At 31.1% G+C, this 22,724-nt stretch overlaps 3 protein-coding genes and 1 long non-coding RNA gene across 4 annotated transcripts; 3 read left to right on the forward strand and 1 right to left on the reverse strand.

Moving 5' to 3' along the window:
* The first annotated feature begins 4,537 nt into the window (after nt 1–4,537).
* On the forward strand, nt 4,538–8,316 carry LOC125826614 (methionine gamma-lyase-like). Its single transcript, XM_049505965.1, has 3 exons — nt 4,538–5,020; nt 5,179–5,535; nt 7,503–8,316. Exons 1-3 carry the CDS (start codon nt 4,591–4,593, stop codon nt 8,069–8,071), a joined length of 1,356 nt encoding a protein of 451 aa, XP_049361922.1. The 5' UTR covers nt 4,538–4,590; the 3' UTR covers nt 8,072–8,316.
* Nucleotides 8,317–9,239: 923 nt separating this feature from the next.
* Nucleotides 9,240–11,695, forward strand: LOC125826620 (ubiquitin-60S ribosomal protein L40). Its single transcript, XM_049505974.1, has 5 exons — nt 9,240–9,381; nt 9,478–9,564; nt 9,782–9,884; nt 11,371–11,437; nt 11,527–11,695. Exons 1-5 carry the CDS (start codon nt 9,279–9,281, stop codon nt 11,551–11,553), a joined length of 387 nt encoding a protein of 128 aa, XP_049361931.1. The 5' UTR covers nt 9,240–9,278; the 3' UTR covers nt 11,554–11,695.
* Nucleotides 11,696–12,665: 970 nt separating this feature from the next.
* On the reverse strand, nt 12,666–15,114 carry LOC125826773 (homeobox-leucine zipper protein ATHB-7-like). The gene is made up of 3 exons (XM_049506109.1): nt 15,094–15,114; nt 13,116–13,457; nt 12,666–12,929 (listed from the first exon to the last, which is right to left on the reverse strand). Exons 1-3 carry the CDS (start codon nt 15,112–15,114, stop codon nt 12,666–12,668), a joined length of 627 nt encoding a protein of 208 aa, XP_049362066.1.
* Nucleotides 15,115–21,599: 6,485 nt separating this feature from the next.
* On the forward strand, nt 21,600–22,489 carry LOC125826624 (uncharacterized). The gene is made up of 3 exons (XR_007442947.1): nt 21,600–21,627; nt 21,793–21,892; nt 22,380–22,489. It is a non-coding gene; the product is annotated as an uncharacterized LOC125826624 (long non-coding RNA).
* The last annotated feature ends 235 nt before the right edge of the window (nt 22,490–22,724 follow it).

The raw sequence follows: 22,724 nt of genomic DNA on the forward strand, positions 1-22,724 counted from the left end.
TCCTATTGTAATCCTCCAGCTAATCCAATAGAGCTTATCCATGCTTATTTAATTTCTTTTCCTTTTTTTCCTATACTAGGACTTTTTGAATATTTCATTTTTTCTCATTCCTTCTCGAACCACCCTACAAGTAGAGGGACCATGAATAATTAAATATATACTGAGCTCGTTTACTCTTTTGTTCTTATCTGAATAGGGTAAAAAGTATAGAATTGATGTGTTTATATACACAAACATGTGAGATTATGAGAAATTAAAGTTACGCTTCAATCTTAAACAAATTAAAAATTAAAATCAGCTATATGAATATTTTTAATTTTATTGAAGTTCATTTCACATCGATAATAAGAAAATTCGAAAAGAAAAAGAAGAACGTATACTAGTGTGAATTCTTCCTTCAAAGTCAATTCAAAATTTCGTAGATCATCAAAAAATTGTACAAGATGTTGTTTATATGAAGTTCAATTTTTTTCCTTGGATGTATCAATATTACTTAAACAACATATATATATATATTAAGAACAAAGACGTGCCATTTGCTTTTTCAAATAATGTTTTCTTGTCTTTATAAAATCAATTAGTATTCTGGAAAAAGAAGAAATTCCAAGAAAATAAACTACATACTACTCTATTAACTTCCTTCTAAAACTGGTATACAACTTTTTTTTTCCTTTTCTTTCTATAAGTCAATTTAACAATAATTTAACTAATAATTTGTAGCATTTTTTAACTAATAATTTGTAATTTAACAATAATTTATTTGAGATAGATTGTCGATATCACAAAATTCCAACCAAAATTATATTTTTGGACTTTTGTACAGATAAATAGTTTTCGTTTGCAGTTCAATATTTTGATTTTTGTCATTATATATATGTGGAATTTCCTTGTCCGTAGACGTAGACATACATAAATAATTATTCACATAAATTACTGGACAATATTTACGGTGTACGATCTCGATTTTTATTTACGTAAGAATTTAAGTTATATACTACATCATTACTATATCGAATATTTTAATTCGTGTAATATAATTTTCAATTGTGTGTTTCATGCGTTTCAAAAAATGTGTCCTGAATTATTATATTTTTTCTTTCACGTTATTAACACGATTTTCTTTTGGTTCACTGAATGAAGGAAAATTGTATGCTTGATAAATGATAAGCTGACTTTTTAACGATTTGATGGTCGTAATTAGTATATGACTATATCATATTTTTTTAAATAAATTAATCAGAATTAATATAAAGCTGGTAGCTTTTAATATAGCAAACTGTTACATTCAAAATGGTTGAACTAATAATAATTTCTTCATCCCAGAGTTTCAACTGATCTTTCATTTTTTTAATCTAACTGGGAAATAAAATGTAAACCTTAGAAATTAAATATTCTCCATGGCATTTCGACCAAAATAAAAGATGGACTGAATTACGAGTAATATATTTTTGTAAGTTAGAGTAATTTTAACAATTAACCTCATTGATCATAAATGAAATATCAACGTTGAAATTATCTTCTCTGTGTTGCTTACACATTTGCACCCAAAGAAAAATGCTACAACCATATACTCTATTATTTAAATTAATGGAAGAATACCATTCACATGGTCGAGGGGTGTTTTATAGCTAAAAAACGTGATTAGCATGTTAATATATGTATTATTAATGCTAAATATAGTTAATGAAGAATATCATCCACGGTCGGAGGGAGTTAGAGTAATTTTGACAATTAATCTCATTTTATTGATCATAAATGCCACCTTGAAATTTTCTTCTCTGTGTTGCTTGCACAATTGCACCAAAAGAAAAATATATGCTACAACCATATATTATTTAATTAATAAAAGAATATCATCCACATGGTCGAGGGGTGTTTTAATAATTAAAAACGTAATTAGCATGTTAATATATGTATTATTGCTAAATTTAGTTAATGTCAGAATATCATCCACATGATCATGGGCGTGTCTTAATTAGTAGTTAAAAAAAACATACTAATAAGCACGTTAATATTTATTGCTAAATAATATAGATATAATTCGTCATTTCCACTAATTCATCTAAGCCGATAAAATTAAATATAGTCTATCATAAATTTATAATTTTAAAAATATAATAAATTCAATAATAAAAACTTCAATAATTGAACCTGTAAAGTTTAGTTAAATTGTGAATCCGTTTTTGTTGCGAGACTGCTAATTCACCAGGGGCACTATGAAACAATTAATTTTTTTTGCATGAAATTCCTCAAGATTTTTAACAATATTTAATTTTGCATGGAATATATGTTTCCAAGGTGTTGAAGGCAGTAATTATGATTCTCTTCTAGGGATATGTTTTCTGTTTTCAACGTTGCCCGTAAAAAAATCCCCCCCTCCCCCCCCCCCCCCCCCCACCAAGGTCGTGGAAGGATTTATTTTATTTAATAAAAGTAAAAGTAAAAATAAAAATAAAAATTGGGTTATAATCAAGATGACCGTATTTGAAGTTCAACGGTTTTATACCAATATTTAAGTAGTATATACTCTATTTTGGCTAACAAATGTAATTACTTTGGACAGAGCGGTCAAATACATAACTTTTCCTAACTTATATCCGCGATGCATATACCTATTAAAGAGAATGTTAACTTGAATGTCAAATCGTTAAAAGATGAAGAGATGATATTCATCTCACTACATTCCTGAATAAAAATCTTTGATAAAAACAAAATGTTCTGCGTGTGAGATCATGAAACTACTACATAATCTATATACAGTTGATGAATGTGTATCATCATAGGTCCCCCGCATAAAGTGACAATTTACTTGAGAATCGATTTGCATTGCTCCATCTGTTAGAATGTACAGGAAAGAAGCAAAATATATATGTACCTACATACTATCTATCTTGTTTTCATATATAACGTGGAGAGTTTGTGAAAGAGATTTTGTAATCTTGTAACGTAACTCTCATGAATCATGCCTATATACATATATATCCCTATAAAAGGACCACAAAAGCTTTAGCTTTACTTGTATTGAGTAATTGTTTCTATATCTAATTTTGTATATGTAATAAAGAGTAGGCAAATTAATTTGTCTAGTACTTCCAAAAGGGCTATCGAAAACAATTTGAAATTTGTTATTATTATATATAATTATTAAGAAGATCCAAAAAGTAACGATAGGAAATCAATGAATCAAGATTTTCAAGAGCATGATTATAATTGTCAATACACACGCATATGCCTTTGGTTATTGACATTTTTATGTCATATACATAGTTATTAACAAGAAAATATGGGTCAAGAGCTGGGCTCTTTTAATTCAAACTTCAATTCATATTTTTGAGGTATACATTTTTTTATTCAAATTTTATATCATAGACACAAATATATATATTTTAGAACAGACTTCTTTTAATTATGAGTGGTCAAAGTCTTCCTAGTTCTTGATTTTTATAATTTTCCGAATAATAATGAAGATATCACACCTTGTAACTAGAACCTAGCACCTTGGTTCATGTCATTAATCAAAATATGTTACACTACATCTCTTTGTTCTGCCAAGTGTCATGTTTCAAATTAGGGAGTGCAATTTCTTGGGCTAATATATATTCTAAATTAAATATATTACCTTTTCTCTGCATGGTATACTTTTTCGATGTTATTTCCCAAATACGTACTTGATCTAATATAGTCGGAAGGACGGGTAGATTCGTTCTACCAATTCAATTTTGCTACTCACTAGTTGCTTTTCTACGATCTATAATATAAACTAGTCAACATTGACTATACATCCCTTTGTCCTAAAATATATACTATATTATTTTCTATTGATTCAAATTATATGAATTTTAATCAATATTTCAAGATGTAAAAATATTAAAATGAGAAGAAATATAATTTATAAGTATTTTCTATATACTTTTGAATATTAAATTAATTTCATTTAACTTAGCTTCAAAGATTGATTTGCGAAAAGAAAATAATAACATATACTTTCTCGTTATTCTCATACATTTTGACTTGGTACACCCCTTAATTATATAATAAATAAATTGATAATTTTACTATATCACTCCTAATATAATAATTGTCTTCCAGTTTTGTGATCATAAGTTATCTAATGTAATTGGAAATAATTAAACCATTAATAACAATAATAAAATAGGTATATGACAAATAGAAATAGACGGAGAGAGTATTTTAGAACGGAGACTATATGATATAAATATTTTTTGTTTGGTCAATGTAAAATAATACGTTTTGTGTTGGTCAAATGTAAATTGAAGGTTACATAATTGTATTTAGTGGCATTTCCTTTAATGATCTCACTCCATTCTTATCTGTTTGTTCCTGAAAATGAATTATAATCAACACAAGTGAAAACACAAAACTGAAAAAGAAATAAAATAATTACTCTAGTCAATATTATTTTAATTGTAATTATCCATCCTTAATTTTGGTATGGTTTAATTAATTATTTTCTCATATTTTTCGATTATATATAGACTGCTCTCTCCCCTTATTTTTCTCACACACACCGATCAAATTTCCCAAATCTACTTATCAAAAGGGGCTCTACTGATTTTTCTCTCCACAAAAATGGCAGATACATTGAACCAAAACACCAATATCGTTGCTTCTAACAAGAAGAGATCATCGGGTTCCGATGAGTGCGACCATCACGACGATTCCTTTTTCGTGAGCAAAAAACAATCAAAATCGCTTGTATGGGAGGATCCAGCGGCGGCGTTAGCCAATGCACGCCATGAATTCGGCGAACACGGAGGCGTTAACATGTCCATCGAGGCCTCCGCCACCTTCACCGTCATGGAACCGGAGACGATGCGCCGCATGTTCGCCGGAGAACTTGGTCCTGACCGTGATTTCTTCATCTACAGCCGTCATTTCAATCCGACGGTGCTCAATCTCGGTCGCCTCATGGCGGCACTTGAGGGAACGGAAGCTGCTTACTGTACGGCTTCCGGCATGTCGGCGATATCATCGGTGATGTTACAGCTCTGCAGTTCAGGTTGACACCTGCTGCCTTTGCCCATAATTTTTCCCCCTTTTTCAATAGCTATACGTTTTAATTTTAATGATAATTTTTTATATAATATATTCAAATGGAGTAGTGTGTTGTTATTCAGTTGAAGAGGGAGAGATAATAAGCTAAATCGGCGTGTGCAGGTGGACACGTGGTGGCTTCGCAGACGTTGTATGGTGGGACCCATGCGTTGCTCACGCATTTTTTACCGAGGGCTTGTAACATAACGACGTCGTTTGTGGATGTAAGGGATTTGGAAATGGTTAAGGAAGCTATAGTTGAAGGGAGAACAAATGTGCTGTATTTTGAGTCAGTGTCAAATCCGACGCTGACGGTGGCTAACATCCCGGAGTTGAGCAGGATAGCGCATGAAAAAGGTGTGACAGTGGTGGTGGACAACACTTTTGCTCCGATGGTGCTGTCGCCGGTGAAACTGGGGGCTGATGTTGTTGTTCATAGCATTTCCAAGTACATTAGCGGTGCAGCTGATATCATTGCAGGTTTGAATTTACTCTATTTTTGTCCTTCCTTTGGTTTCAGTTACATCACTCCTCTGCATTGAAGTCATCAATTAATATTTCCGTTTCGATTTATATTTAATTGGAAGCTAGTATTTTAGACGAAAATTGTACTATAAATCTCCTTGACTTTGAAAAGGAAATCATTAATTGCAAATTTGAAACGTAATTAAAATGAACAATGAATCTTATTGGCAAATTTTGATTTCGTGAACCTTGAATATTCCTAAAGAAAAGGTACAGTCGATAATCTCAAACTGAATTATTTGTAGACCCACTTTTTTTTTTCCAATTGTAGTTGTAAAGTTAGTTCTTTCACCTAACTTTTTATGAGAATAAATACTACATATTCGTTATAAAATTGAATTTGATTTACTTTTCTTAGGAATACAAAGAATATGGTACTCAATAGTTAAGATTAATTAAGGCAATTCTACAATTCTCTCTTTCTTATAATTCTTGGTATGCATACGTTAAATTTGCACGTACAGAACAAAAATGAAATTGTATTAGTGGTTATTAGCATGATGAACTAGTCATGATTACTGAGAATTGATAGAGTCCGTTGTTGTAATCATATTTTCCACCTTTTATATCTTTTTCCAACTAAGGCTCATCGACATCGACATGTAAATAAAGAGAAATATTGTGAAAAATGATACTCCATTGATAAACTTATTTGATATTTATTTTTTTGAAAAGTTGGAAAGATTGATTTTAGCTAGGGACTATGTTTTAACACGTGCTTAACTTTTGGTGTCTTTACATTATTGGATGCTAGTGCTCTTTAAATCGACTTTAGAGATAAGATTTCACGTGTTTTCTTAATTGGAGTTTTTATTTCCTTTTTGGTACAAAATTTATTCTACTTGTATAGTATATTTGTGGTTTAAGATTAAATTATTACTGTATTTATTTATTTTGAAAAAAACACAAGCTTACGATGTCCCGTCTGTCCGGAATAGTTCGTAAAGGTTGTGCATGTACATGTGATATAACTGACATGTACCTACTTGATGTTGAAAGGTGATGACATGTGTTCCAAAATATTTATAAAAAGCCCCTATCTAACATACGAGATTTAAAATTTAAAATTTATGAATTCTTTACCGACTTCAACATACTATTACAATAATTATTATTTAGGTTAATATTCAAATCTGGTCCTAGTTATCAGTAGCAGTAGTGGTCATATTTTTGGCTTAGTTATTTTAGATAATAAACACGTGGCTTCTGCAAATAGCAAAGTGAACTCACCAGAAATGGAGGTCATCTTCATAATTGTTTTAATATTGTCTTGTTATATTTTAGCTCTATCCTCATACGAATATTCCTTCGTATTTTATTTTTTATATATCAGACAAAGTAGATTCGGTTGATCTTGGTAGTACGTTATAATATGCATGTTTTTTTCAAAAAAGAAATTATTATGACTTATTCTTATCAAAGGTTCATCTTCAATTTAATTTTACTTTTATTCTAAAAATGAAGATATTTGATTAAATAACGAGAAAGAAAATAAGAATGGAGCTTTTGATGTAACACTTTTTAAGTTTTATAGTGTGAAATTAAAATTATTATTCTATAATCTTATCCTATCCTATCTCCAATCTATCTTAATAATTAGTAATTAATAGTGGTCTTTCGGTATTTAAGTTTATTTTTATTTCTACTTATTGTGTAGGTATATATATATCCTGAAACATTATCTAGATCTTCTATATACATTGAACTCAAAAGACCATTAATTAAATGTATTATTATGGACTTAAAGACACAATAAAGAAAGATGAGACCATACATTCTTTTTGTTTATTCCACACATTTTGGGGATATATTCTTGCATGTCATTGAGTTATTGTATTTCAATATAATAACCTGAGCAGTGAGCAGCATAATAATTGTTAAGATAAGGTGATAATTAGGATATTGTTTGTTTAATTTGGTAGGTGCTGTTTGTGGGCCAGCAAGTCTTGTGAACTCCATGATGGATCTTCATCAAGGGTCTCTTATGCTATTGGGCCCAACAATGAACCCGAAGGTGGCCTTTGAACTTGCAGAAAGACTTCCTCACTTGGGCCTGAGAATGAAAGAACACTGCAAACGGGCTTTGGAATATGCTTCTAGGATGACCAAACTTGGGCTGAAAGTGATCTATCCAGGCCTAGAAGACCATCCAGATCATGCACTTATCAAGTCCATGGCTAATAAAGACTATGGTTATGGGGGGATTCTTTGCGTGGACATGGAAACTGAGGAACGTGCTAATCGTTTGATGAATGTCTTGCAAAACTTTACCCAATTTGGGTTCATGGCTGTGAGTTTGGGATATTACGAGACTCTCATGTCGTGCTCTGGCTCTAGCACGAGCAGCGAGTTGAACAATGAAGAGAAGGAGTTGGCTGGGATTTCACCTGGATTGGTGCGGATGTCAATCGGGTATAATGGATCCTTGGAACAAAAATGGAGCCAGCTTGACAAGGCATTATCCAAAATGCAAGAGAAAATGCCCTTTTAGAAGCTCAAAATTTGAACTTTGTTAATTGTTATGTTACCTTTCTAAAAATAAATAATGATTGAACTTTGTTAAGTTGCTATGGTGCTTTGTTTTGCTTTGTGAAGGGATGGATCCTACTTTTTTTGTAGCATTATCTAACTATGTACCTTCGGCCCATGTTTGTGTTTCAAGTATGGTGCCTGCAGTAAAAAACGTACCTATATGTTACCTTGAGGTGTCATTTGCAATTTTTCCTCATTTTATGTCCCTAGTATTAAATAAATTTGAGTTGTGCAAAAGTTTATATTTTCATATCATACTATCTCACAAGTTATGCTTGACATGACTTCAGGTTCAAAGAACTTCTGTCCGACTAGACATAGGTTGAATTATTAAAGGCGAAAATTAAAGAACAACATGTTTGAAGAAAATTTTATTTACTATTCTATGTACCTTGGATCTTCAATATGGTTAATAAAATTGAGTATACTAGTAGATCAGAAACAATTTTTTTACCTCATCATGGTTAATAAAATTGAGTATACTAATAAATCGGTAACAACATTTTTACCTCACTCAAAATAAGGATAAAATGTGGATGCATTGCACCTCCCAACCCCAATTGTGATATTACACTAGACATGTCATTATCATTATTATATACCAAACAAGCATGTTACAACAATTCACATCAAATAATTCTTCATATCATAATCCCTAAAATGAATTCGTCAATAAACCGAATAGTCATTCAAATAAAAATATTGGTTAGCACACAACCAATTTTTCTCGTGGATTATGTAATGAAACAAAAGTCTAAGTTGATAAATTTTAAATCGCTAAAGCATCATTTGTTATTATTTTTGTACATGATACAAATAAATGACTAACTTACATTTTTGAAGGTTAAACTGTAGCTTAGTTATTCCTTTATGAAATCCTTATTCTTTAAAATTAAAAAAAATGAGAACTATTATTGCATAAAATCAAAATTTGATAGATCTCTTATGTCTTAGTTCTTAAAAAGAAAAAGAGACTAATTTATCGATAAAAGTCCTCCTTTTGGATTCCAATTACATTGTCCCAAGCCCAGTTCCTGGGGAGAACCTATCGAAGCCCAATGGGCTTCCATCACTTGACTATAAACCCTAGATATAAAAGGATTAAGAGATGAAGAAACAGCAGAGCAGAGAAGAAGAGTGAATATTGGTGGTGAGAGGCGGAGAAAATGCAGATCTTCGTGAAAACTTTGACGGGTAAAACCATAACCCTAGAGGTTGAATCCAGTGACACTATTGACAATGTCAAGGCCAAGATTCAAGACAAGGAAGGTTTGTTTGTTTTGTACTCTCGCTAAATTTGTAACACACTCTTTTTTTCTATCATTGAGTATAATGATTTTGTGTATGTGTTTTTTGGTGCTGTAGGAATTCCTCCAGACCAGCAAAGGCTGATTTTTGCTGGTAAGCAGCTAGAAGATGGCCGCACTCTTGCTGACTATAACATCCAGAAAGGTATAAATTCAATTTATTGGTCTATATGTATTTGAAAGTGCCACTGTTAAGTGATTCAGTCTTCCTCCTGGTTGATATATTGATTGCTAATTTAGCTAAAAGTTGACGCTTTTTTGTGGGTTATTGTTAATCTAGCTAGAAGTTGATACTTTTTTTATGGGTTATTGATAATTTAGCTAAAAGTTGATACCTTTTTACGGGATGTGAACAATTGCAGAGTCGACTTTGCATTTGGTGCTGAGGCTTCGTGGAGGAATTATTGAGCCTTCTTTGATGGCTTTGGCTAGGAAGTACAATCAGGAGAAGATGATTTGCCGCAAGTAAGTCTTTCATTGAACTTATGTTGCTCCTCATATGTAGTTTTATTGTTCTGATCATATTTGTGTTAGTCCTTCTGATATGTGTGTGTTTTACTGCGTTTTTTCCTAATACTACTAGTACCCAAATTTATTAAGCTCATATGGACATGTATTAGAAAATTATTTGTTTCTGAATTTGTACATTATCAGAGTAGACTTGCTTATATTTTCAATGTGATGGAAACACCATGTAAACTTTACTGGCTTTCTTCTGATGTCTCATAATGGGGGAGTATTTTAAGTTCTGTAGAGAGTCTATACATTCATTTCTTAAATATACATTGCGTATTTACCGTCTTTCTTCTTATGTCTCATAATGGGAAGTATTTTAGACCTTTTAAGATGTTTAATCAAAGTGTAACATTTCATTCGTGGAATCTTAAGTTGATTTTTCTAAAATGTTTCCTCTTTTTCATAATGAAATAATGATCCAACATGAGGGAATGTGAATTGGAGTGTCAGTTTGATATATTATTCATCATAGAGGAAGATATATCTGAACAAATACCTGGCATGATTTCAAGTGGTACCCCCTCCTGCTTCTGCATGTGCTTTAGGTTAGTTGCGTACGCGAAAATTAATGTGGTCTCACTAGTGGTTGTACATTTCTATGCTTCTCTCCCCATGATTTACAATAAATTGTGCCTCCATTATATGGTCGATCATGTCCCTTGAAGAACTTTTGTTTTTTCTTACTCATGAATGCCTTGGGGTAGTGACTAGTTCATCATTTGCTAGAGGTCACTACTGCATCGAGCACTGGGCTCAACCTCACATGTTGAATTCTGCTACTTTTCTCACCTTAAATCATTTAGTGTTTCTACCAATCAAGATGACAAATCCTAGGTCTGCAGGTCACTTTATGTTGATGAGCGCTCTGGTCATTGTTGAGCAACTTGTCTTTATTATATTTAACAGGATAATTGACTTGGTTTTAATTGCTAGACATGATGACCTTGTAACTAGAAAGTTTATGTGGTCTCTACTGCCAACTTATATTTTCATTTCAGTTACTTCTTATTTTGAGGGCATCGATGGTCCTCTCTGCCTTAAAAATCATTGACTATATGTTTTTTCAATAACAAATCATAGCAATTAACAGCACCACTTGAGACTTTTCTAGATTACTGTATATTTGTATGTGCTCTTAAGGTTTTGGTTTGGTACTAAGTTTTGGTAATTTAACTCCTTGTCAACTATGAGAAAACATTGAAGTGTTTTCTACAACTGTATCCATGTCTCATTTATTTAATTATAACCATGAAATATGTCACCATTTTATATTGTTATTTCAAACAGTCAATGGTCAAAGTTTGACTATCAAAATTGATGTAGTTGTAGTAGATGTTTTAATAGCTGGAAGTGGGAAAAAGTTTTAGCTGTGTCAAAACTGAGTTTTTGTATGGTCAATGCATTTTTGTTTCTAATTATTTCTTTATTTCTAAAGGTGCTATGCTCGCCTACATCCCCGTGCTGTCAACTGCCGCAAGAAGAAGTGTGGGCACAGCAACCAGGTTCATTTCATTAGACTCTTCAAGACACATTATGAAACTCTTATATGTTGATTTCTCACTTAACTTTTACCATTTATTTGGTATTGCAGTTGAGGCCTAAGAAGAAGATCAAGTAGATGGTGATTTTGAATTTCTGTCAACATGTAGTTGCTGATGTTGAGAAACGTATTGTTGGGTTGCTTGTTCAATTTTATCCTAAAAACATTGATGAATTTGTGTTTTATCTATATCAAAGATTTTGAGCTATTTTGTTTAGTATCTTTCTCTGTTATATTTTCCCAAGTGAGCCAAGAACATCAACTATGGTTACACAATAGATCTATCGTTGACATCCTAATCGTAATTTCAAACAAAATTAGAAATGCTAATTGCATCTCAAGTAATATAGTGACCAAATATAACAACTTAATTTGAGAAGCTTTGCTAACTGCTTGGTTCTCTTATTAGCAGATTTTGTACAGAGTTAGCAGTCGTGAAATAAAAAGAGTTGCAACTTAATGTGGGTGTCACAAATGTATTAAAACACACTAATATGCATGTGGTGTTTACTTTCAAGTTCACCTAATGTTACTTGTCACCAAAGGGCGTTTTGTTGTTACAGTTCAACTACATTATACATGATTTTGTTTTGGTGTTCGACTCTCATATGAACTGAAAAGTAATATAATTGATACTCCTGTCACTTTGTTTGAGCTGAATTACATCCACTCTTCCCGTTCATTGAGCCATAAAGTGTATTGGACATCACTTATCTTTCCCATTTCCTATCTGTGACACACCTCTTCTTTTAGTAAAGTCTGCCAACCTAAAAGCTCGTCAATATCATGGAAAATCGGAAAAAGAAAAGCTCTATAAGTATCGGTGCTTATCTAAGATGACATATAGTATATGATATCTTGAATCCGATGATCAAATATCTGTGTCTGAAGAATGTAATACCCTATCTTCTTATGAACAAGAACATATCATGAACTTATCTTCCGAGGTTGGATATGGTGGGCATAAGGAGAATTTTACTGATTTTATTAAGAGCTTAGCTTCCTGTTTAGTACTGCAGAGCTTTCTTGACCAATTTGTTTAAACCATCTTTAATTTAGTAGATACATACATACAACTATGCAAGTATGAGTTTTGGCAGTACATATATATATGATTGTTTACATCTCATTATTCATCATTCATTTTAGGTTCTACTGACAAAAAGGTTCTGTAACAGACAGCAAAGTAATTAAAATTCCCACAATGGTGATGTACAAGCAGTATTATCATGAAGAAACGTTCTCGACTCGAAGTTGTATCCATTTTCAATCTCCGATAAGCCATCAGCTATTTGTGCCATGTCTAAAATATCAGATTCTGGTCCCAAGTAGTCAATTCCCCTGCTGTCTTCACACAAAGGTAAGCCAAAATCATCTTGTTTCACTTCCGTTTCTGATTTAATGACATCTTTCTCATTCTCATCCTTTTCCATTAACTTTCTAAGTCTCTGCAGCTGTAAACATAAAAGACTACAAAATTCAACTAGTATGTTGATTTTTTAGATCTAAAGTAACTTTTGAACCCCTTCTGCCACTATGCTAGAGTCTGTTGTGTGTGAAGATTGTTGAAATGAAACAAATATATATACAAGCTATTGTAATAATTGACAACACATACCCAAAAAAGATTATAAAATTACCTGGATGAGGAGGGATTCATGCTCTTTTTTCAGTAATTCATACTTGGAACCTAAGTTGTCATAACTGATTTGAAGCATTCTATACTCCAATTCAAGTTGCTTCGATTTCGATCTAGCTCTCTTGTTCTGAAACCATATAGCTACTTGTCTTGGCTGCAGGCCAAGTCTTTTAGCCAATTGCTGTTTTGTCCTCAATTCAGGCCTTGACTCTGTCTCAAACATGTTTTCTAATGACTTAATCTGCTCATCACTGAACCTTCTTCTCATGTTGTCGTTGCACAAAATTGATTGAGCCCAAATGTCTGAGTTTGTTGGAGCCATTTTCAGTTGTGCTTTTAATTTCTAGCTTGCACGATATATGCTCTTATTAAATAAAATAAAAATATACTATACGAGTGTCTACATTTGGTGGGCCGTTAAATGTTTTCTAGTAATGACAAAATAAAGACTAGGTGTCTATCGCTATATGGTACACTTATTTTTAATTTCTTTATTTTATCCTCTTAACATATATAATGACACTTGAAAATAAAAAGAGATGGATTTTTGTTCTTTTGCAAAATGATTTATCAGTTCCTTTGATAGTACTATTCAATTGGGTGAATTGAATCTCCAGGGTGTACATGTTTAGTTTTGGAGTGTTATATGATTATATGATGATATAAAATTTGGTATGCATGTTTATAGAATGGATAAGGATACTCTCTGAATAGTGAGTTAAAACAGAAATAGTAACTTTTAACCTTTTTAAGGTACTATTTCTCTTTTCTATCTTTTCATAGATTTTTTAGTTTTAAACATATTTTTCGTGTATGTATACAAGTCTTTTTTGCTTTTGGTTGGTGTATTTGGGATAATAGGACATGTGTCATCTTGTTTATTGTTCGACTAAGTTAAAAAGATACTTTTAATATGGCGAAATACAATTCATTCTGGACAAAAATCATACAATTTACGTCAAAAGATCTTATACCGTTTATCTATGTTGTTCAGATTTTTGAAAAGCTCCAAAAATATATTATTTTAAAAACGTTCAATGTATATCATATTTTAAATATAAGACTTTATTCGTGGTTGAATTACAAATGATGAGTCTACTTCAATATGGGAATTGAAGACCCTATTTGACACAATATTGTATAAAGTGATTGGAAAATGGAAGTGCTAATGGATAATTGCGTGGGACATAAGCAAAGATATTCTGTCCCATAACCAATGGTGCAAAGCCACTTTCCAATTGTATCAACACGTAAACCTACTTACGTGGTCTTATCTATTTGTTTTTAATTCATTATATTCCAACTTTGCTTTTCATATGTTCCATTTTCTTTGGGTGAAGTGAGCTTTTCATAAAGGAAAAAAAATAAGACTTTCTAGTGTGAATCTCGTGTGGGGTTTGAGGATTGCTTTTAGTTATTAGTACTACTCATCATCATTTGTGTTTGAAAATATATACATAATATCAATTGTCAATTGAGGAAGAGACGGATGTTCAAATTAAAGAGTTTTGTTGTTTTTTACACTGTTATCTTGTGGTGATATTTGTCCTCCTTTCAAAAATACTCGTTTTGTTGGATGACATATTGGATTGGCCTTCTCCTTATCAAATATTATATCTTAGACATGTACTCAATTTATATCTAGGATTGTGGCAAGTAGAATTATCTTTGTTAGGAAGCACTTTACTCCATATTTGGGATCAGATCAAACATCGAATAAAAAACAAAAATAACATGCAATTATAGGGGCAAGGGCTTATTAGAATAACACTTTTGTGCTGAATAAGATTAAAATTATTTTTATGTATATATAGGATATTGTCTATGTTTTTGAGAATGTAGATATTTATATGCATGTATTTCTAGTCAAATTCATTGCACTTGCACATTTTAGGATTCAAATTGGGAGTGGTCGGATAAGAGAATGACATATAGTAGTATATAATATAAATAAGAGGAAAGGGCTGAAATAAACAAACATTCCAGTAAGATTCTGACATCATTTTAGAGAGATTTATGGAGGAGGTAATTGCCAAATATATATGTTGCAATTTTGTCCTCTTTCTACCCATGTCTTTTATTTAGTATAGTTCCCCACTCTTTGATTCGGACATGATGATAATGATTTTTTTTTTTTTAAATATCGAGATATCTACGTTGGAGTCCGACTAAATTCAATAATGATCTAGTTCCCTTTACTTGGCTTAGGATATGAAGACTCACCTTTTCCAAGTTTAAAATTATTGTTTTTTCTTTATTTTGTGCTTAACTTTTCTACTCCAAAAGCTTCATATAGTATAGCTAGTTGATCGACTAGTTCCATGTTTTGATAAAGGACAATCAACAAAATGGTATTAAATATCTTTTTTCAGGACAGTAATATTTGGGTTACTTTCATGAGGTAGTTTTTCGTTAAAAATCGACCTCAAAGGTAAATCATATTAAACGGGAATCGAATCCTTGTCTTGAGGTCAATTTTGGCAGCTCCAACATGAGTGTCTACCTACCAAAGCTTAGGCATATAACAAGAAATTACATGCAGCTAGCTAGCTAGTACTTTTTCCAAACATAAAAGTATTTTAACTACTATAAGAAAGTTAGCTCAAAATACTGAACATTAGATTGTAGAAAAGACTCATATAATGGGACTTGCTTGGGCACTTTGATATTTAGAAATTGAATACTCCATGATACATCGAAGACCAAGTGATTAAGATTGGGCCAAGCCCACCAAGTATTATTCTGGAGGTGGGAGTTGCAAACTTGGATTTCCCCTTTCGGCCCACAATTAACATGCAAAAGAAGACAAGTATATATGACTTGACTCATTAAATAGGAATATCATCATTCAAAGGCTTATCTTAAGTATAAGAGTGATAAAGGAATTATATGTGTTTAAACACAAGGTCAAGCTAAATATGGGCAAGTTAAAATCAATTAATCAAGTTAATCGGTGATAAACTCTACTTAAGTTCTAATTCGTTTTCTATCTTAATTTTGAGTCAATTTATATTACATACATATAGCTTATACGCTATACTTCTAAAATAAGCTTATTTTGATTTATTTTTTCTTCAAAAAAAGTACTTTCGTTAAGAAACAATTTGAGTTTGACCAAATAGTTTTTAAAATATAGTAATTTTGAGCAAACTTTTTAAAAGTTCAAATAAGTATTTTGGTAAGAAATCTACTCTTTTTTAGTATATCATTTCATCAAGAGCTATATTAAATATAGAGTAAACAAAAAATAAAACTAATTAAGTCATTGTCTTCCAAGGAGGAATATCGTTATCTCTTGTTGCAGAGTTATGTATGAGTATGAAAATGCTAGTGAAGCCAAAAGCTAATGCAAGTGAAAGGTTGACACTGTTGGTCCTTTTTTGGTTGAAGCGTTGGAGGGAATTGACTCTTGTATCTTCTTGGAAAAGAATCATAAACATTTATTCATTACAACTTTTACTAGAATCTTTTTTTGTTTTTTTATATCAATTCATAATATTTTTTTGTTAATATAAGGACGAAAAAACACAAATCAATGTGTCGTGGTAGAGTTGTGTTTACCAAATCAAAGACATTTTATAATGTTGGGACTTAAAACTTTTTTATCTTAGATTTTTCTCATTTGTTACATAATGCAAAAGAATCTTTTATCTTTCTCTTTCTATCCCCCAACTTTGTAATAATTTAATTTAATTGTTATAATATGTGAATTCTTGGGTAGTGAAAAAGCATTCACCAAAAAGGACTCCACCTTTTTCTCTACTTTCCCAACTACTCCCATGCACCTCTTTTTCCTAAGGTTATTCCCTGAATGATTAAAAACTTCCAAAATTAATCAATTTTTTAATTTGTAAATTGTAACAAAGCACTCAAATGTTGATTTTCGTGTTTTTAACTAGCACAACTTTCTAACTCATCAAATACAACTTGGAAACGAAGCAAGACAGAGGAAGTATAGAACTTCTTCGACTTGCTTTGGGTACAAAGTCACCGAAGCACTTTATCGAGATTTTTTGGTACAAATTCAAATTTAATCAGTTAATAAATTATATCATTTTTTAGTAAGCACAACAAGTAATTGTCATGTTAGTTACATTCACATTCTCTCCATTCACTTTTAATTGTCATAGTTTTCCTTTTTCAGAGTCAAACTATAAGAACTTTGACTAATATTTTATTATGTATTTTTTTCATCATATTGATATGTAAAAATAGCAATTTTTCGTATAGTTTTTGAATATCTAAAATATTTGTTTAAAATATTGAATTAATATAAACTAATTTAATTTTGAAAATTAGTCAAATTGACTTCTAAAATGCATAAGATAACAATTAAAAGCGGACGGAGAGAGTATGAAACATGAGATCTAGTGGCTAGCTATGTAGTAGATGCAATTTGCATAGAAGAAGATGCAAAAATTAAGGCAGAGTTTGTGTATAATACGGGTCACAACAAGGAAATGAAATACTCATATAGGAGACATGAAGTCAAAAAGTAGCATTGTCAATTCATGATTTCCATGTAGTAGTAGTAGCTCAATAAGTAATTAATGAGTGTATATACCCACCACTATACTGCTAAAATAAATTGCTAAGTATTAATTGCTGCAAGGTATAGTGAAAATCAGTGCTGCACCTCGAGTCAATGAAGAAAAAAAAACACAAATTCTATTCAAACCGTGAAAAAGAGAAAAAGTAATTTAATGTTTTTTTTTTCTTTTACTAGGGACAAACCCTACTTTTTAAAAATAAAAATAAAAATTGTCGACCCTCTTATCTTTGATCAGTTCTTCAGCCTCTTTGAAAATTTTTCAGTATCAAGTCAAGTCTCATGTACGACGGGATAATAGTTTATAATTTTCTCTTAATGTCAAACACATCTTTTCATTTTCAGAAAATTTTCTACTTTCAGATAGCATTAGTTTGTAGTAATATTTTTCTAGAATGTAAAATGAGTAATAATCAATTTTGTTACTATATTATTTGGAACTTTTTCCAAATTGTGTAAAAATAATAATGTTCTTAGCCACGGCGCTACATATTGTAGCTAATTAATACTCCTTTCGTTTCATAAAAAATGACCTAGTTTGACTTGACACGGAGTTTAAGTAAATAAAGAAGACTTTTGAATCTTGTGGTCCTAAATTAAAGTTATGTCAAATGTACAAAATTGCCCTTAATCTTGTGGTCTTAAACATGCTACGTGGAAAGCAAAAAGTAAAATGTTACCAAAAAAGGAAAGAGGTCATTCTTTTTTAAACTGACTAAAAAGGAAAGGAGGTTATTCTTTGTGAAACGGATGGAGTAATATGTAGTTCCTTGAGCTTGATATGACCTTAGACACAATCATGTATATACAGAAGGAGACAATAGCGAAATCGATTGCAAAAGAGGGAAAATGGACCACATTAACATTACCTTGTAAGTAGGGAGAAAAATTAATGAAAGCTGGCAATTTTGTTGAACTACCAATGAAAAATTGATAATTAAATAGAGAAGAAAAAGCACAAAAGGTTGTTTGTCAATAATAAGCCAAAGGGATTAATTTCTGCGTTGTGAAAGCTTTAGAACAACAAAAGTCTCCTTTATTTCATGCAAACAAAAGAAAGAAAATTTAGTAATTTAATTAAGCTACGGAGCAGAAACAGTTTAAAATCAGAAACATGGAAAAGGCTACCACTAGATATTGCACTATTTTTTTCTTAAAAGTTGATTGATTTTGCCCCCTTTTAACTTTTCAAGTTGACTCTTGGAAAAACTTACATATGTCCCACTATAAAATGAATAGATTAACACTATTCCAACGGCTCAATCATCATCATTAATCTATAATCTATATTGAGTTTAGTAATTTATTTATGTTTGTTTACAAATTAAATCCACGCTTAGATATGTTTTTTCTGAACAAATGGACCTAATTAGAGAGAAGGCGTATAAAATTTACTAGTAAAAATACATGGTAAAGATTTATGTGCATGCTGTTTATATCTAACCAAATATACATATATGTCAATCAATTGGTCATAGTTAGGTGGGAAAAATATTTATATACTTGCACATATCATATATTTATTGAAAATACAAGTAAAGGGTGCGAGTAAGTTTTTTTCGAGATTAATTGGGTTGTTTTATGAGGAAGTTAACCCTAGTTATGAAAGAATAAAGAAGGGTAATAGTGTCTTTTCACAAAACTGAGGCTGACCAAGTCTGTCCTATCTGTGTCCTCCGCAAGCTTAGAAAATGAAGTTACACACTGAACGAGGGTCCCTTTTTTCATGTCACCACATTTATTGTTTTTTGTTTTCTCTTAATTATAACACCCTATACATTTTATCACTATAAATAAAACTTTAATTATCAATTCATAATTGCTCATAAATACTGAAATTGGTTATATTTAAAGAATATGAGTATTTTACCTATGTTATTTTATCTTTTTGAATATTTTTACCATTTTAGCTTTTATACCTTTTAATTAAAAAATGAAAAAAAGATCAATTTATTTTAAAATAAAAAAGATATTATAGATTTTATAAAATTTCTGGTCAGTTTTTCTGATCATTTAGCATTACCCATATAATATAACAAAGTTAAACTACATGAATAACATTTAAAGAATTGAAATCAACTCCATGGATTGTATTGGCAAGGTTCAAAGGAAATAGAATAAATAATGAAAAAAATCCCTTTCTAATAATAGGACTTGAAGATTTTAGCTACGCAAGCTAATAATAGGAGTAATTAATGACCTGAAACTTATTTTACTTAATCTCTTTCAAGATAAAAATCTTACCTAGGTGAAGGCATCCATCAACTTACATTCTATAATGTAAGGATAAGAGTAAACAAATTAAATTCAATTTAAAATGCAAAATTCCATTACATTATCGGTTTATATAATGTATAATAGACAAGAACATTTAACCCTACACAAATGTTTATTTGTCATACTACGTAAAAGATTCCTTTTTCTATTTTACTTATACAAAATCCTTTAATTGGCCCAGCTACTGGTTGTCAAGTTTTCTTGTTCAAAATATTATTATGTTATTTCACTGTCAAACTTACCTTATTCATGCTATTAAATACTAGTATATGTTACATCTCGTGATATACGTTTACGTATTATTTTTGTCATTAATTCTTTTCTTCTCCTGATATTTCTATATCCTCGTTTTTGGAATAAGACGATTCATTATTCTTTGTGCAGATTTTATTTTACTTTTTCTTGATTATCTCTAATCTTTTCCCCTTTTTTTAGCTGACTTTCTGGGTATGATTTTGAGAAAAGCCTACATGATGCTTATATTAGGTCATGTGTTGATAATTGTCTCCCTTTCTCTTTTTATTTTTTATCCCCTCACTATCTACTTTTTTTGTTTGACAATATTACACACAAAAAGTTAATTTACGACGTACGTAACAAAATCAACACAATTATTTCCTCCTTTATAAAAAAGCAAGTTGTCAATAGCGCTTATCAAATAGATAGATTAATCCAATAATGTCAAATAACATGGTAGGTACAAGTTGTCATAATAATTAACTTGAAACATTCAATTATGCTAAAATAGACTGTGATTCAACTGTTTTATGGTCGACTTTACAATGTGTTACGCTTTGATAAGTGCTAAGGTTCTAATATTTGACATTAAGTGTATTGAGCTATTCCACCCATTAATCTAAAGTTTAATCCGGACTTAGAATACTCAATTTCTTTTGTATGGTACCAAAATTTTGTGAGGAACATGTTCTGATCTTATGTGAATGCATCTTAATACCATAGTCAATGTACGAAAGGATCCATATGATAGTATTCACTTGCCGTCCTTTCATACATTCAACACTTAAATCATTGAATTATTTTAATTTAAAGTAATAGGTTGGTTGAATTTCTCGATAAGACTGTTTATACACTTTCGTTTCTACACTTCGCATGTGGGATTATATATTATTGTTGTTTCATTGATGATTTTAGTGTATGCTTTTAAGTTGAATGAACTTGTGCATATATAATTAGGTTAAAGTCAAGGGGAGAGGGAGGGTATTGATATAATATGTCTGTCTGGGGGGGGGGGGGGGGGAGGTGGTCATATTTGTGGAACAAATTGTAGGGTCAAGGCCCATAGTGTCTGTTGCTTTGCTTTTATGACTTTGTTTGTCCTTTTCTTACCCTCTTTCTTTCTCCATCCTTTATTTATTATCCCCACTCCTTCATTCATTCTCAATATCCCTCCTTTCTCAATAATCTTCCACATTGTTTTCTTAATTTCTTCTCCATCTCCAAGATCATAATTAAGGAGGAAGTTCTCTCAGTTGAGGGGAATGTTGTCTGGCTCGAGGTCACCAACTAGATCCATAATCCCTATAAGATGCTTTTCAAAAAAAGATTAGTTGATTTTTATAATACGAAAAGGGGTTATGGATAATGTGTTAGTGTTGTCGGACCAGGCTTCATTCCCCCCAATTGTTGCTTCCTCTAGGGAAAAGGGTTCATTTGATAAACTTTCTTGGTAAAAATATTTGCATCCATCACTATGTTACTTTAGTGACAAAAACTAGTAGGATGTGACTTTATACATGTACATATTTTGGAAAAGCTAAGTTTTTTTTTTTTGTTTTTAAATGTGAGATCTTGGTGTATATATGAGGTGAGTTTTTGTTTTTGTATTTTGTAGGTTGTGGGATACGGTCATTATTAGGTAATATTGTTGGTGGACAAGAGCAGATTGGTGTAATGATGAAGATATTTGACTCATTTGCCACTTTCCTGCCAAAGTAAAGTAGAATGAGTTTATGCTTGTGTCAGTTTTCTCTCTGTTTTGAATTAGTGTTACATATCATTAGCTTCTTTTTTCTCATCATGTCTTCTTGAATCTCTTCTGTCTCTTTCTGCTACTATCTTTCATCATTACCATTTTGCTCATCATTTCTTATTTTAAGATTTTACTTCCTAGCTACTTTCCCACATGTGATATAATCTTTCCATTCCTTTACATCTATTCATAAACGTTGTGTTCAGTCAAACATTTTCACGACATAAAAGTGTAAAAATTTCGTTCTAATGGTCAAAGTATTTTTAAAATCTAATTTTTCATATTATGTTATATCATGTTATGTGTTAGATCTACAACAATATTTGCTAGAACAGTAAATAATATCTTGACAGACAATGTTTTATTATATTGGTTCATTATGTGATTTATTGTTTCCTTTTTCTCTAATTTATCTTTCTCTCATGTATATCTGTTTTTATTGACGACAGGCATATGGAAAATAATGTTGAAATGAGAGATAATCTCCTAACTTGTATTGTGTACAAGATCTTGTGACATCATCATACACAGATATGCTAATAAATCTTTTCACATGAATAAGAGGTCATTCCACATTTTGTTTCACCTTTTGGGTTAAAACTATAGAAAGTGTGAAAGAATATAATTCATTCTAAGCTTTTGTAAAGTTTGCGTAAGATTTCTTTTTCCTTCAGAGAATAATCTTTTCAAAGATCTATTCTTTACCAGAGCTCTAATTTAAGTTGCATAAACTGTTTAAGTTAGAGTTTATTCAAAAGATATAACAAGTTACTATAACATAAAAAAAAAATTAC

Source organism: Solanum verrucosum, unplaced genomic scaffold (genome assembly GCF_900185275.1).
Source record: "Solanum verrucosum unplaced genomic scaffold, falcon-dt-bn FXZP01000060.1, whole genome shotgun sequence".
In the NCBI taxonomy this organism is placed as follows: Eukaryota; Viridiplantae; Streptophyta; class Magnoliopsida; order Solanales; family Solanaceae; genus Solanum; species Solanum verrucosum.